This window comes from Helianthus annuus, chromosome 17 (assembly GCF_002127325.2).
Source record: "Helianthus annuus cultivar XRQ/B chromosome 17, HanXRQr2.0-SUNRISE, whole genome shotgun sequence".
Lineage (NCBI taxonomy): Eukaryota > Viridiplantae > Streptophyta > Magnoliopsida > Asterales > Asteraceae > Helianthus > Helianthus annuus.
The window spans coordinates 168,800,328-168,817,689 of NC_035449.2; the positions used below are offsets into that span (position 1 = coordinate 168,800,328).

At 35.6% G+C, this 17,362-nt stretch overlaps 1 protein-coding gene and 1 long non-coding RNA gene across 2 annotated transcripts; both read left to right on the top strand.

Moving 5' to 3' along the window:
- The first annotated feature begins 7,230 nt into the window (after window positions 1-7,230).
- On the top strand, window positions 7,231-8,812 carry LOC110925529 (probable O-methyltransferase 3). Its single transcript, XM_022169469.2, has 2 exons — window positions 7,231-8,060; window positions 8,376-8,812. Exons 1-2 carry the CDS (start codon window positions 7,275-7,277, stop codon window positions 8,676-8,678), a joined length of 1,089 nt encoding a protein of 362 aa, XP_022025161.1. The 5' UTR covers window positions 7,231-7,274; the 3' UTR covers window positions 8,679-8,812.
- Window positions 8,813-16,094: 7,282 nt separating this feature from the next.
- LOC118489235 lies at window positions 16,095-17,010 on the top strand. The gene is made up of 2 exons (XR_004886832.1): window positions 16,095-16,442; window positions 16,698-17,010. It is a non-coding gene; the product is annotated as an uncharacterized LOC118489235 (long non-coding RNA).
- Window positions 17,011-17,362: the final 352 nt, after the last annotated feature.

Genomic DNA, 17,362 nt, shown 5'->3' on the forward strand with positions numbered 1-17,362 from the left:
TTTCTTTGTTCTTGATCCAAGCTTGGACCCTTTGTAAGCTTCTTTCATGCATGTTCATGTATTTTAAGCATGAAAGTCAAACAGTGTTTGACTTTCTGCTTTGACCATGTTTTCGTCAATTCAAAGTTAATTTGAACTTTGAAACGTGAGCGTAATCACGATGGTTATAGTCTCTTGTGACTATACCTACTGATTACCACGTTTATTAGGCGTAGTGACGAGTCATAGTTTCGGTCAAAATGCCGATTATGCGTATTTTGCAACGAAGCTATTTTCGGGTATCAAAACACTTTGTTTTGATATCAAACTTGTTTTCTAACTTAGTTAAACATGTTTTAACATGTTTAACTCGTCACTTTTAGTTTAGTGCTTATATAGGGTCGTAAGTTAAGCAGTCTAAACAACCGCTTAGACTTTCGAACCCGACCCGTATGGTCGATCATTAGGATCCGACCAAACATGTTTTGTGACCATAGTTGTATAGGGAATAACCTTCCGAGGTTATGCCTTATGGTCACTTCGTTTAGTTAGTTGTATGATAGGTAGTTTATATGCCTTGGGAAAATGACCAAAATGCCCTTTTTACGCATAATTTCATTTTAAGCATGTGTAACCTAAATTTTGACATCTAAACTGATTATGCAATGTTATTAAACATGTTAAGGCATATAATACTTGTTATAGGGCTAGTTAGGCATCTCGAACGCGCATTCACGCGAACGACTCGTTAAAGTAACGTAAACTACCTTAACGAGTCGTAATGGATCATAAGCACTTAGGATAGGTTCCGACTTAGAATATAGGCTTTGTTAAACCATATCACATGAGTTCCAATACTCATTTGGTTTACGAAATCTCATTCTATCTGATCTTCCGACTTAGGTCTGATTTATTAACATAGTTACCTATATTAGGTGGCGATTGATTCCATGATCCTTCCAGCGTTATTTGATTGTTGTTTCAAGATCATTAAGCAATATCAAGTGAGTACATAGTCCCATCTTTTACCGCTTTCAAATATTTTTGGGTGAAACACTTGTGCCTACATGTTACTTTCATGTTATTCATGCTTTCACGACATATACATGCTATGTTCATTAGTACGCATATAGCACATGATTTCTATTATGCTTTGCTATGTATGTTTACTTAACATACATTTTCACATGATAATTGGGGGGGGGGGGGGTATTCCACGGTCCTCCCAACCGTCGAGGTGATCCCACCTCGCAGACCGCCACCCAGCAAGCCTGAGTCTGGGGGTAAATCCACTACCGTAGGGGCATTGGGAACGAGCAAGACTCGAACCCACCACCTCCGGGTTAGAATGCGGGCTGGTGGCCATTGGGCTGACACCCAATGGTTACATGATAATTGATTATACATAACATTAAACCTATGGGATTGAGTAAATTCTTTTATTCACCATACATAACAATACCCCCATGGGATTGAGTAAATTCTTTTATTCACCATACATAACATTATACCTATGGGATTGAGTAAATTCTTTTTATTCGCCATACATGAACATTAGCTGTTAACTGACATTGGTTTGACAAGATATTTTTGTTGATTTATTTGGTAAGTGATTTAAATAACGAGGCATGCGTAATATGATAAAAGCATGGTGGATATGCTGCTGGTACTTCCTATATATAAGTGCTTTTATGATATTACATATCGCAACGTTATCTAAACCACTTTGACAGGAACAAAGACATGATACATTTTATACAAAGACATGACATATTGTTTGCAAGACACTATTTTACGAATAACATAATTTATACAACTTTTTTTTACTTGGTTATTTATTTAACCATGCATCATTCTTTTATATCATCTGTTTTCATATCGAATTTCACGTGATTTTATAAAAGAAAACATTTTACAAGATTCATGTCACTTTTTGTTAAACATTTCTTTTAACTTTTAAGTCATGAATCCTTAATCAACAAAACCTATGTATCTCAGAGGCATTTTTATGCTGACGTACCTATTTTCACATGTGTTTCAGGAATTAATGTATGTTGATGGTCATGCTACACTTAGGCGGACTTGGGCTTTAGTGACTTAAAATGAAGCAAGACAATTTAATTTACTTTATGTATTCAGTTAAATTTCAAGACATTGTGAACAATTATTCTAATAAAACCATACTTTAAATACTATGTGTTATGAAATAATGATTCTGTTACTCCACTCCCCGACGTTTCCGCCGCGGTTTGTTGTTTCACGCGGTCGGGGTGTGACACTATACGGGTCGTATAACCTTATAAGGCCCGTATATACCATGTTAAACCAAATGTTGGTCGTATACAATGTATACCATAGATTTATACGGGCCGTATAATGGTATATGACTCGTATAGATAGGATATTCTTTTTTGTGAGTTAATATTGACACATTGGGATTTCGATTTCGCATTCTATATAGTGTTCACAACCATCATATCGAATTGGCTTTTGTTACCAAGGAAAACTGGTTTCAGTTTTCTTTTTTACTTTGAAACAAATCCCATTTCATTAAAGAGATAGAAAACTCAGACAAACGACCATATGATAAACGTAAAGCAAGCATGCAAGACTTTTGACTGTCAAGGAAAATGGGTTTCAGATTTCTTTTTACTTTGAAATAAATCCCATTTCATCAAAGAGAAAGAAAACTCAGACAAAGTGACCAGTTGTTTTCTTTTTTACTTTGAAACAAATCTCATTTCATCAATAGCAGCAGTTAAATCATTATTGTTGTACAGTTTCAACCTTCTTTTCCTTCAATTTCCAGAACATTTTCCCAAAATGAACATTCTCGATATCAGAACATCGTTTAAGCAAGAATCTAGACTCAAGGAGATTTTAGTTGGGTTACAAATGGGCTGTATTGGTTATTCAGATATCTATTCGGTCATCTTTCCAAACTTTAACACACGAATATGTAGTTCCCAATTTGTAACATATCATCACATAGCAACTGTGTTTATATGAATTGTACAATGTTCTAACATCACCATGTTCAAGCATTCTGAACCCTAACTACAAACAACCCAACAAATTCCTGATACTGAAAACGCTATCTAAAGAATTACTAAAATTTATTGAACGGTTGTTCAGTTTTACACAAAAAAAACTTATATATATGTCGTATAGCTTTATACAACCCGTATACATGTAATACAAAAAAAGATTCATGTACATATATTTCTGTGCAAAATCATTCTATATGTAGTAGTAGACCTTTTTTTAATGGTTCTCAAAAACAATATTCACCATGTTATAGTTGAGGCTTTTTACTCATACGTAGTGACAATTTGATTCAGTTTTCTTTCAGTTAGTCCAGAATCTCAAACTGAGATAGTATTCATCTTCTTCTAGTTGAGACTAATTCGAATTATACCTTGAAATTAAGTAATTGATGCAAATTAAAACCCTACAACCGACAATTTTCCAGGACCTTGATGTTCCCGTCCAAGAAACACGTCAATTTTAATTGCAAAAAACAAAAAAATCTCGGAGGTAAGACCTAATGAGATCAACTTTATGAAAATATTAAACAACAATAATCGAGTAAATCGGGTAAAAAGATATGAAAAACAAGTTTAACCTTCATTCCAGAGAGTATACAATTTATATGTAAAAAATATAAAAAATATATCCATACATCTGATAAATACTTTTGTACGTCCCTTCTTAGTTCTTCTTTTCAATTTCATAAAAGCACATGTAACATGTGTTGTGGACCCTTTGAATCCAACATCTTATAATTGTACCCGATGGAAAACATTGCTTCGTCCTAATAATCAATCAATTCGAATGACAAATGTGTTAAATTTTTTCACATACACACCTTTGTTACACTCATTGAATTTAAAAACATTTTATTATGACATGATTTAACCTTTTCCCATCACTTCGGAGCTTGCTGAGAAAAACCTGCACGTTGCTTTATGTAAATAATCTTCTTTTAAATCTCAGTTTAGAAAAGGCAGTTTTCACATGTCTTTGATGAATTTCTAAATTTATTAAAAAAGCCAAATATAGCCACAAGATATTTTTGCCAAACATACCCATAACCACATTCTATGATATATTGGCTTCAAACCATTTCCTCATGTTGAAAAGAAGCTCGTCATTAAAGTTGTAATATAACCAATAGGTGTTCATGATTCCATATTTAGAAGCTCCATCTCTAAAGAAAAGTCAATGAGAACCTCTCGATTTCTAGTCTTTTTTTTGGTAAGTTACAATTTTCGTCCTTTATGTTTGTATTGTACTGTAGTGGATGCCCTTTAACTTCAGTAATTACAGTCACAATCTTTTATTTGTAAAACTCATTACATTGTATGTCCTTTAGCACTAACTTCGTTAAAATTTCAAGTTAAGTCTGGTCATGTGCACCTCGTATAAGGACATTTATTTCAAAAGAATAACAAATACCGTAAACACCTCCCCTCTCTCTCTTAACCCTTATGATTTATGTTCATTCAATCTTTATTTAGTTCTTGCTAACCCATATGGTTGACCTGTAAATATCAAATTCACACCTCCCTCTCTCTAAACACCATAAACATATGATTTCCCCAATCTGAAACACCCACAAATCAAAATTCAAATCTGAAGAATGGCAAGGGGTAGAATATAACTCCGTATGTGAAATTTGAGGTTGTGACAAAGGGTACCAAATGGAATCCAATAGAACCCATTCTAGAGGCATTGGAACCGTCTCGTCGAACTCTATGATCTTAGATTTTAAGTTTTCATTTTTGGATTTTTAGTTTGTTTATTTTAGAATTTTTATTTTAATCATTGTGTCTTTTTATTTAGTACTGTATTTTTTTTATTTTTTTTCGCCATTGTGTCTTTTTGGCGATTAATTGTGACTTTTTTCTCGGCAATGTATTAAATTTTGCGATCCATTGTGTTATATTTTACGATCCATTATATCTTTGTATCCTTCTTAGATGTAAGAGACTTTGTAGACTAACTTTACCCTTTTTCATACTACGCATATCCTTAGGGGTGTTAATAATAACACGTGGTAAAATCTTGATTTAGCATGGTTTATACAAGCCGTATAATGTTATACGTTCCATATAGAATAAAAAGAACTGGTCTGTGGGCGCAGACTTTGTCAGTTTATCTTATTCTATACGGGTCGTATAACCTTATACGACCCGTATACACCATGTTAAACCAAACGTTGGTCGTATACAACGTATACGATAGATTTATACGGGCCGTATAATGGTATACGACTCGTATAGATAGGATATTCTTTTTTATGAGTTAATATTCACACATTAGGGTTTCGATCTCGCATTCTATATAGTGTTCACGACCATCAAATCGAACTGGCTTTTGCTACCAAGGAAAACTGGTTTCAGTTTTCTTTTTACTTTGAAACAAATCCCATTTCATTAAGGAGAAAGAAAACTCAGACAAACGACCATTTGATAAACATAAAGCAAGCATGCAAGACTTTTAACTGTCAAGGAAAACGGGTTTCAGTTTTCTTTTTACTTTGAAATAAATCTCAATTCATCAAGAGGGACAGCGATGGTGAAGCGAGATAGATTTCAGCGTAGGTGAGATTGCGTTGCTGTAGATTTATGAAAAATTTAGCGATGGTGAAGTGAAGTAGATTCTAGCGAAGGTGAGATTGCGTTCCTGTAGACTTACGAAAAGTCTAGCGATGGTGCCATCGAGAAGTAATGAGATGTTACGCCTTGCGAAGGAGTTTAGTGTGTTGAAAATAGTCTCAATAACATAAGAGGTCTAATAAACGTTCAACTCCACATGGCATTTTCTTCACGAGAGTTTGTTAGTAAGGCAAAGCACTTATATATAGGAAGTACCAGCGACGTATCCACCATGATTTGACCACACCGCCTCCGTCCCGTGAATAGATGTCACACTTTGTCAACATGGTTAAGACGCTTATATATTGGAAGTACCAGCGACGTATCCACCACGCTTAACCATGCTTTTAACGTTATGGCATCATTAGAACTTACTACGATCTCCATGCACTTACCAAAATAATCTCGTGTGCACCCGTGATTAATTAGGTCCTTGCATGTTTATCGTAACTTATTCCAAAGACGCATAGTCGGGGTAAAACATATTATATCGTGAAATACAATATAGTGCTAGTAATAGAATCTGTGTGTGAACCTAGGCTAAGTGTGAGGACTCGAGAGAGAGCAGAAGAGAAACAGAGAGGGAGAGAGAGAGAGAGAGAGAGAGAGTCGATATCGCATGATGTGGCGACATCGAACTATAGAACAATTGTAAAGTATAAGTATCAACATCGAGAATCATACCATTAACCACGTCGTTCCGCGCCTGGTTGGTGTTGATATTGAAAACTTTTGCCTGGGCTGCGGTTGCTGTCATAGTTGATATAGTAATACGTATTCACATAGGAGGCACATAGGAGAAACGAAATTCCTAGGTTCTCACGATTTAACATAAGCACATGTAATCATATACTATATACATATATACTCGTATAAATAGCGCGAGGACGCGTTGAAGAGAGTTGTTAGGCTTTAGTTTTGTTGCGGACATTAGCTCTTGTTTTAGATTGCGATTGCTGTGCGAGTTGTGCATATATTTGGAAAGCGAAAAGTGATAAATCGAGAAATCGATAAAGCATAAAATCTTCATATTGAAAACACATAAACATGATAAAATTCGATGATGCGTAAAAATCGACGATTACAGGCTTAAAATTAATAGAGCGTCCTGGGTTTTAGTGAGGTGACGTTTACCTTATCACGTGAAAGTGAAAAAATTATGTTGTAAGTATTATCGTCAATTGGTGAAATATTTAAATCCTATCTCCCTAAATTAAATTAACAATAAGCAAACCTCATAAACTCAATATCTTTTCGGAAATGAAGCCCTCTTGTTATAAAGAAACATCTTCATCGATTATTTCGTATTCGATTTTTAGTTTTGGATGCAATCTTTAGTTTTTTGAAGGGTCCAGTACTATCCGTTTGACATGATTTTTTGAAATGAAAAAAAGATTTATGAAACAAACAAGTATACGTAATTTTCAGCGTAAACAATTAAAAGTGATGTTTCTTACACTACAGAAACATTATTCCATGATATTTATTTGTACATGATAACAGTTTTTAAATTATTAATTTTGTTTATTAATGTACTAAGATATATCGAAAGATCCTCACTCTTTTCCTATATATTCAATGTCTCTAAGGTTACACCATGTCAAATTGTATCTTTCACACATACATTTTAAAAAAATGGCACTGCAAGAAGCTGAAGAACACTCTAGACACTTGCTTCATTCTCAAGCTCACATATGGAACCACATTTTCAGCTTCATAAACTCCATGACACTCAAATGTGCAATTCAGCTACAAATACCCGATATTATAAATCGTCATGGTGCACCAATGTTGCTCTCTGAGTTAGTGGAAGCCCTCCCTATCAACAAAGAGAAATCCTCTTTTGTCTATCGACTTATGAGCATCCTTGTGCACAATGGTTTCTTCATGAAACAAAGTGTATCCACGACCGGAGGCAATGATGAGGAGGGAGAAGGCTATTTGCTAGCTCCTGCTTCTCGGTTGCTTCTAAAGGACGAACCATTAAGCATGAGGCCGTTCTTGCTAGCCATGTTGGATCCAATACTTATGGATCCATGGCAACATTTGAGCAGTTGGTTCCAAAATGACGATGTCACCCCCTTTCAAACAGCCCATGGAAGGATCATTTGGGATTTTGCGTTACAAGAGCCAATGCTTAACCAATTCCTTAATGAAGGAATGGCTAGTGATGCAAGGCTTTTTGCAGTTGTCATTCTTGAACAATGTGGAGGTATTTTCGAAGGGCTAGATTCGATTGTTGATGTTGGAGGTGGTACTGGGACTCTTGCTAGATCTATTGCCGAAGCCTTACCCGATATTGATTGCATTTGTTTTGATCTCCCACATGTTGTTAAGGGTTTGGATGGAAGTAAAAATTTGAGTTATGTTGGTGGGGACATGTTTGAAGCCATTCCCAAAGCAGATGCAGTTTTGTTGAAGGTATCCTTTTATCTTCATCCCTTTCCTTATTTTAAAATTATAAAGAAAAATCGCACATATCATGTTTGAATTAAACTTCATATTCATTCATACTTGCAAACAAGTTGCGCCGTCAACCCTAGAATAACTTAAAAATTTTATTATCTCACAACAAGAAAACTTCTACTACTTCTACGTCAATTTCCGTCAGAAATCCAAGGGTATTTCTGTAAGGAACATATTAAAGTATAAAGAATAATCTACAAGCAAAGTTTGACTAATGATTTTATTTAGGCGTATGTTGATGCTAATTTATAGTTTTCATTATAAAAATAGTGGATATTACATGATTGGAACGATGAAGAATGCATAAAGATATTGAAGAGATGCAAAGAGGCGATTTCAAGCAATGATAAAGGAGGAAAGTTGATCATCATAGACATGGTGGTGATGAATGATGAACCGGGCAACAAAACACTTGAGACTCAGCTTAGATTTGATATGATGATGATGACATTGGCTACAGGAAGAGAGAGGAGCGAGAAGGATTGGGCAAAGCTATTCTCAAATGCTTGCTTTAGTGATTATAAAATAACTTTACTTCAGGGTTTTAGGTCTGTGATCGAAGTCTACCCGTAGTTAACTAAGGCAAATCACTTTATACAACCATCATAAAAGATGGTGGAATTAAATAATGATACGGTCCGTATCTTATGTTTGTTGTAACATTTAATCAATTTATCAATTATCACTTTCTTATTTCTATACAAAAACTAAGGTCATAACCGATAATCAAACCATAACCAACATAACTGAACCACTATTAACCGACAACCGACATAACCAAAGGTTATGGTTATGAAACTTTGTTTAACTGACCAATCTGTTATGGTCACCGTTATGAAAACCTATATAACCAAAACCGAACCGAACTTGTAATATTAAGTTTATATAATGGATTTATGTTTTGCATTTACTATATAGAAGTTTTTTATAAAGATAAAAAGTATGTTGGTAACAAAATAATTTTGATGTAGATGCCCTTTATATTGATAAAAATGCAGGTTGAAATACCCTTTTGCCACATATTTTTCAACTTGAATTTATCTTACAAAAATAGGCACTGACACGTTTTAGAGGTTGATATTGCCACTGAAATGCTAGAGACTAAGACGGCAACCGTACTTTTTTGCAAGCAAACTATTTGATACCGAAGCGTTTTGCGATTGGATTGTTAGTGAAAAAAATGCGACTGTACCGGCTCAGGGTTATTTTAGTTTAGATTGTTACTTATTTTTATTATATATGTTAGTTATCTTACGTAATTTTTATATATTATGATTATTTGTAACTAAAAGTTCTAATTTAATATTGTATGAAACGAAAATAGTTAACCTCTAGTTGATGAGGATGACGATAATAGTGAATTTCATCTTTTGTGCGATTGTGAAGTTGATGTATTCAACTCTCAAATGGCTTAAACATATCGTACCCTTTCATTTAAAAAGCTTTTGGAAAATTGAATGATTTTCGATTATCTTTTAGATAACTTTTATTATGAATTTACTTTTATATCATCTTGTAATATGTAATCATGCATTTTTGGATTAATTTTTGAGTTGATATTGTAATTTATAAAATTATAGAGTTAAGTAGTAAACCCGGTTGAACCGCTCGGTACAACCTGGTTCAACCAGTTGAACCCATTTTTAGTCTAATCCGGTTTTATTTAAAAATCGGTTTTTAAAACATTGATTATGACTGATTTTGAGACTAAGTTTTACTGCTTGCAACCGGTTTTTTAACTACCATTTCGGTTGCAAAAAAAAATGTAGATGAAGTGAGCAACAAAATACTAAAGACTCAGCTTAAATGTGAAATGACGATTACATTCACAACGGGAAGATAAAAGAACGAGGACGATTGGGCAAAGCCAGTCTCAAATGCTTGTTTAATCAATTTTAAAATAACTCCAATTTTGGGGTTCGTTTTTTTAATTGCATGATTATATATAAAAATGAATTGAAGTTCGTTAGAACTGAGTTTGATATTTGCAAACAAATATTTATTATAACAATACAATTCACAAACAGACGATTACGTCACAAAACAGTTCGTACAAGAGAAAAGGTGACGTGTGTGATAATAGATCACTAACAGGTGTGATCTGTTTATACTAAGTACGAAAGCTCTGTTTAGTGATTAGCTGACATCACCCTGATAGTGACATCAAACATTTCTAATAGAAAAGATTCCAAAAATGCTGCAAACATCTGTGCAAATCCTATCATCTGTTTTAACTAGTCTAAACACTGATAAGATAAGTACTGTTACATTGGGAAACCACTGTCTAGGCTATCCTCTGTTGCAGTTATCCAAATATGTGTTTCGCCACATAGATGTTTAGTCTTCTTCATCAGACCTTTAACTTCGTTAGTGCTTTGGACTTCAACACTCTTTAGCCTTCAACGGATGTTGTTTCTTTTTGAACAACGGTTCCTAGTCTAGATCAGATGTTTGCTTTGTTCTTGAACATATGTTCTGATTAGGTATTCAAGATTCGCTATCTTTGGGGAGAGACTAGTTCAGTCTACTGCTCATTTCTTGGTCAGTGGATCGTGTTTTGGCTTTTGGATATCATCTGTTCTTTTGTAGGTCTAACAATCTCCCTCTAGAACAAATGATGCTATAAACATATGTTTATTAGATCAACTTTTATTCCTTTTCATCAAGCTTTTGACCTGGGCTTTAAATTGCCTTTCAAATATTTCAGATAACATGTCATAAGCATCCCTTTCGAGTGGAAGATTCATCAGATTTTGTATTGAAGTCTTTTTCACTTCTCCATTTTCCCTGACTATTGTCAATTCGTGGTTGGTTTTGTCTGAGGACCACTTTAGAATATTAGAGGCAGCAGGGGTTACTAGGAGTGATGTTATTGGAAAAGGTGCTGGGAGATCCATTCCCAAGACTTACCCTATCGGTTCTGTTGGGTTGGCATCAAGATGCTCATCCATTATCATGTTTTTTATCCCTTCTTTCATGATATCATCTTCAAATCTTTTCACATCTTCTGCAGACATATCCTTCTGTCTTTTGAGATGACTTCTTACCATTGAAGAGGCATGCCTTGCAGAAGGAAGTTCAGATATGATGGCCTTATAACTGATGGGTAGGTTTTCATAGTTAGGCTTTTTGGGTGACTAAGGGATCTTTGGCTCTTAAAGCTTCTAATTTCTTGTAAGTTTCCCTGATTGTTGACTCATCCCACCTTGCCATGGATTGCATTGTACCATATTTGCCAGCAACCATCTCTTCCTTCATTCTTGTGAGTTCAACTGCTTTTTGGCCAACAGGTTTTCTTCCTGCAGTCCAGTTGGGAAGAGTGGGCTTGATATCTAGATTGAGTTTTAACATCTCAATCCTGGCAATTTATTCTAGAAGGGTTTCTACAGTCCAATCAGAGAATTGAGCTTTTCAAGCTCTGTAGGGATTATTCTTCATGATAAAATCAAGATAGTATTCCCTTAGTTCCTTTTTGAGGTTAGGGTTGCTAACTAGTCCATGAGAAGCCTTCTGACCAACATTTTTAGCAAAATCTTCAAATCTATTCACCTAGTGAATTCTGCAGACATCATTTGCTAAGCCTCCTTATCACTTTTTCCCTTGCTTTTGAAAGTAGCTATCTTTTCAGCCTACCCAAGCTTCAGCTCAAGGTACTCTTGTACATTTTTAGGCTTCTACTATCTTCTAAGGGATGGAAAGGTAAGTTGGCTGATATCAGTTGTGGAATAGAAAAATTGTATCTCTTTTGATACATTTTCTAGTTTCAAAGGTTCAAGGATAATGGAGGGTAGATTTATGGATGGATTTATGATGGTGAGAGTGTGGTTATGGTGTAGTAGTGGTGATTGTGGTTTTGATAGGAGATGCATTAGGAGTTTCATCATCATCATCATCATCTTGACAACGAATTTAGCTCCTGGTTCTGGTTTGAGGTGTGGTTGTTTTTTATGGTGGTTGTGGAAGTGGTGTTGTGGATTTACTTTTCAAAAGTCCTTTTGGAGACTTTTGAGATTGTAGAGGTGGTGTTTAAGGGGTTGGGGTTGTAACCTCTGTTATCAATTTTGTAGTGGAAACAAATGTTTTCATAGTGGAAGCACTGGTTTCAGTATTGGAAGTGGGAACAGTGGTTATGGTGATAGGTGTAACAGTGATTTGGATAGGTGCAATAGTGCTTTGATTAACGTCTGTTGGATACTCTGTTGAAGAACCTTGGTTATCTTGAATTTTCTTTCTTTCAATGATCTCTTGCACTGTTATCTGCATGTTAGTTTCCCTGGTATCTTTCTTCTTTTCTTTTTCTACTGCATTGGAAATTTCCTCTTTTCTTGCGTTTTTAAGAGCAATAATGTCAGACCTTTTTCCAGCCTTTTTTACTAGAGGTGGAAGCTTCCTCATGCAATCTTCTTCTTCCCCCTTTTTGGCATATCATATTTAGGGAGAGTAAGAGTTTGTCCAGTGTTTTCAAAGATAAAGTCTTTGATGGCTTTAACTTCTGCTTGAGTATCTTGGTACTTGGCATCTACTGTTTGTCTGACTAACTCTATATGCATGGTATATCTTTCTTCTGCAGCTTGCTTTTGAAGATATAGGTATGGTTGAACATGCTCCCACATTTCTTTTGCAATTTCTACATTTGATGGTGGAGATCTAGAGTTTTGCATCAAAATTTTCATCATGTCTTTTATCTCTCCAACAGATGTTTCTATTTTTGTAACTCTCTTCGTCAATTCATGATAGTTTAATCTATCACCAGAGTTAACAAGATCATCTGAATTCCCACCTGAGGTGGTTAAACTTGGTTTTAGACCAAGTGCCCCTTGTTCTTTATACTGGGGACTTCCAACTGGTGAGGAGAAAAATTGTCTCAACAGTTGTTGCCTTCAAGAGGGTCTTAATGATGTAACCACTGTCCAACTGTGAGACTGTTGTCTCTATAGTTGTAGTAGCTGCCCCACTTGAAAATCAACTTGTGTCTCTTTCAACACAGGAGGTGTTGTCTCGTCTGCTTGTGGGATAGCAATGATCCCTGAGCTTGCCCTAGTCACTTGTTGAAGTGAACTCTCTGTGATTTGTTATTGGGGGGAACTCGGTATATGCAAGTCAGATGTATCAATTGCATAAAGCAATTTTTTTAAGGCTGATGGAAATGTTGAAGTGGGTGGTGGTGTGGAAAGAGAAGCAGCCCTGGGAGAGGGGCTTGAGTAGAGATATTCAAGTGAAATATCTCCCCCTTGATTTATGTCGCCTATGCTTATAACACTCTCCTTTTGTGTGGAAGAGTGAGGAGTTTGGATGGGTGGAGATGTTTGCATCTGTTGTGAGGAAATAACAACAGATATTTGTTGTATTTGTGTTATAGTAGGTATCTCTTGCATCTCAACCGCCAGAGATCCTTTCTTTTTGGTTTTTCTTTTGGATTTGTGGATGGGAATGGAAAGGGTTTGTATGGAAGTGTCTGGTGCGGGTTCCACAATGCTGGGTTGTTCACTATGGTCACCAGGAGCAGTGGGCTCAACAACACATGTTGTAATATCTGTTGCTGGGTTTTCTAAAGTGTTTTCTTGTACATCATTTTCTTGGCTTTTAGCCATCATGCGTGTAAAAGTTTCATTTGAAACACTGTTACTTTCAAGTGCTTCACCTTGTTGAAAGTTTCATTTCCTAAAACATTTTTGAGGTAGAAGCTTAACAGTCTTGGATAGATTAGAAAAGGATTGCCAGTTCCTCTCTTGATTGCCTTTAAGTTTGCTACCAAATCCATAAATAGTATCTAGGATAGTTTGTGATTTGAATTTCTCAAAATAGCATACTCCAAATACTGTGATTTGTATTTCGTTAATTGCAGTGGTCTTAGCAGACAAGCAAACCAAGACGGTGTGGAAAAAGAATTTCATTTCTGGTGGGAACTTTGGTTTAAAAAGAGTTTCTCTCATCATTTGACCCTCATAGCCCCATTCTATGAACTCATTATGCAAGTCATTTTTGGGGTAAGTTTTCATACCTGTCAAATCCTTTAATATGAACTTGTTGGATATGGATTCTGTAGTAATTTCAACCTACTCCTTATTAATGGTGGAGGTGATGAGAAAGGGCTTTTTGTTTTAGGGCGAGAGTTTTGCATTTGGCCAAAATTATCTGAGGGTGGTAAGATAGATGGGGGCATTTGCAATGAGAATGTAAAGGTATTTTAAAGAATTTATGATGTCGATGATGGAGTGAAAGTCCATGTTCTTGCTGTGTTTTACCAAATACGGTAAGTAGTTGTGAGGGGTTTTTCAATTCTAGAGCCATGAAGTACTTTAGTTCAAATCTTCCGAAAATATTTTATGCAAATGATCTTGTGATTGAAAGCAGAGTTTGATTGAAGCAAATTTGAAGTTTTTCTCTTTTGAAATCCTTTTGAATTAAACAATAATAGAGGATAGAAGTAAACTTTGTTTCTCATGGTTTATATTGGGTTAATGGAACAGGGATGTTAGCGTGGACAACAATTACCTTTTAGTCCACGCGGTCAGTTGCTAGTTGTCATAAAAAAACCTTTGTTTAGAAAGTGGGTCCCAATAAGGAAACCATCTAAAGAAGTTATGGAAGATCTTTTTTTCAAAATATCTGTTTGAATCCTTTGTTGTGCTCAACAGACCTTTGAGTAGTAAGATTAGTGTTTTGAAACATCTGTTTGACTTTAAGTCAACAATGTTTTAAAAATCCTCTATTTGAAACCTTTGTTGGGTTAAACCGAGTTTTGAGTGAGAACAGTGGTGGGTTTTGATGGAACAGTGGCTCTTAAGTCAAACAGTGGTTCTTTTGCTTTAAACAGTGGTTATAACACTTAAACATATCACTTTTGAACTACTGAAACAAATGATACACTCGTATGATCGAAATTGGACTCGGGAAACGAACAAACGATTGAAATGAAAAGCTGCAGCAAATCGACAGTCGGAAGGGGCGTCGCTGACGCCGGCTTGACGCGTCTCCGACGCGGCTACCCCAGCCGACGGCCAAATCCCCTATCAACGCTACTTTTCACCCGACGTCGCTTTTTAAGTGGCGTCGCCGACGGCCCGAGCTTTTTCAGTCGCTAATTTTTTTTACTTTTCATAATTTTTGGTTCCCTACTTCCCGAAAGCCCATTTTATGGTTCCGTCGAGTTCTTAAAAGATATATCAAGCTATGTAGAGTCATAATAAGTTCGGTAAAGATGAGATAAGATTTGTAAAAGTTGAATGGAATGTATGGAATGGCATGAAATGAATGACGAACGTATAAAGTGGAGTTTGAAACATATGATTATGAATAATGAGAGAAGTAAATGTAGACTAAAGTACTTCGATATGTAAAAGAACCTGATTTGTTAATAAATGAAAATGAAATTGTGTAGATGACGGACGCAAGGGATGAGAATGATGATGAAGTGACCCGTTAAGAAGCATTAAATAATAAGGTTACGGAAGTGGCAGAAAGGGTTATACAAGCCAACCTTCCTCAAATAGCTCAAAAAGTCGAAAGTTGTGTATTGGGAGTGATTGATGCTATGATGACGAGTAAAATCGAAGAGTTGAAGGAAATGATTGAGGGATCTAAGAGTAAAAACAAGGCACGTAGGTGTACTGATGTGGGGTAAAATACACATATTTGTCTAGTGTAAATTATATAAATTTTTGTATAGTTATTATTTTTTTTTTAGTTTTTAGTATTAAATTATAGGAAAATTTACACTTTTCGTCCTTTATGTTTGTAGCTAGTTGCAATGGATGACCTTTACCTTTAATAATTACAGCCACAGTCCTTTATTTTGAAAACCTGTTACATCTTTCGTCCTTTACCCCAAACCCAGTTAAAAAATTAAGTTAAGTTACATCACGTGCAGAGCACGTGAGGGCATTTATGTCCATTCACATAGCAACTACCCAACCATATAAATACCACTCTTCTCCCCCAAATACCTATTTTAGGGTTTATCCAAACATCATCCTCTCATTAGGTGTAGTTACAGGAAGTTCCAATCTCCTCTCATTAGGTTCCAAAATCAAGATCCAGATTTCATCTTCTGAATTTGAAACCCCACATCCAAACTCGCCCAAAAAGAACAGATCTGAAAGACATGAGATGGGAGGCGGTGGCTAAACGTCAGATCTAAGTGAGCGTGGTTTGGCCGGAGATCGGAGGCGGTGGTGATGGATGAATAGATCTGATGGCGGCGACGGGGTGTCCGGAAGACAGGGGTGGTGGTGATGGATGAATAGATCTGATGGAGGCGGTTGATTTTGGTTTTTTTGGGTTGATAACTTGATATTTGTGTGTAGTCCAAATTAAGTCAATGGAAAGAGTAATGCTGTATGTAAATCTGTTGTTTCTCGTCATGCTGCTGATGTATTGTACTCTTGATTGGTTGATTATTGATGGTTAATATAATATTCATGTTGTTTTACAGTAGTTTTTTTTTTTTTTTGTCTATTCGAAATTGTTAAATGGTAGTCTGTATGCTAGCCACCATTGTTTAGGGTTTAAGTTGCACAGAATGTTATTCTTTCGAAGTAATGATATAACCGTTTAAACATTGAATTTACTTGTTTGTGAAACTTTTTGTAGATGAGTTCTGACAAAGGAGGTGGTCAGTCTAACAAAGGTAAAGCCGTAGCTGGTTCGTCTAACTTTGACATTAATCAGTTGAGCCAATCAGTCCAAGATGTGAACCTGGATTCCAACCAAGATGGCAGCTGGGAGATGATCTCCAAAAAGAACAAAAACCGACCAGAGATGTCTGTGTTGTTTGTTTAGAGAGAGAGAGAGTGTGTTTAAAGTGAGAGAGAGAGAGAGGGAAAAGGGAGAGAGTGAGTGATTGAGAAAAAAATGTATTTATATTTGATTTTATTTTTTTAATTATACTATAAATAATTAAGTAGAAAGACTAAACTGCCCTTAAGTAAATAAATTTAACTGAAAATTTTAACCAAGTTAGTGCTAAAGGACGAAAGATGTAACAAGTTTTCAAAATAAAGGACTGTGGCTGTAATTATTAAAGGTAAAGGTTATCCATTGCAACTAGCTACAAACATAAAGGACGAAAAGTGTAATTTTTCCTAAATTATATTATTTTGTGTTTTGGCAGGTCCTGATGCAAATGGAGCGAAAAAAGAGTAATAATTAAATAACCAGCCAATTGAGTTGAGTAGACCACCAGTGACCGAAGTGAAGTTGCCGCTATTTTCCGTCATTGGGCCGAACCCACCTCTATATATTAAAAGTGGCAGCTA

Excerpts from the sequence above, each read along its gene's own strand:
- LOC110925529 (XM_022169469.2), top strand. The coding sequence starts at position 7,275 with ATGGCACTGCAAGAAGCTGAAGAACACTCTAGACACTTGCTTCATTCT. Across the intron at positions 8,061-8,375 it reads CAGATGCAGTTTTGTTGAAG|TGGATATTACATGATTGGAA; the intron begins GTATCCTTTTAT and ends TTATAAAAATAG.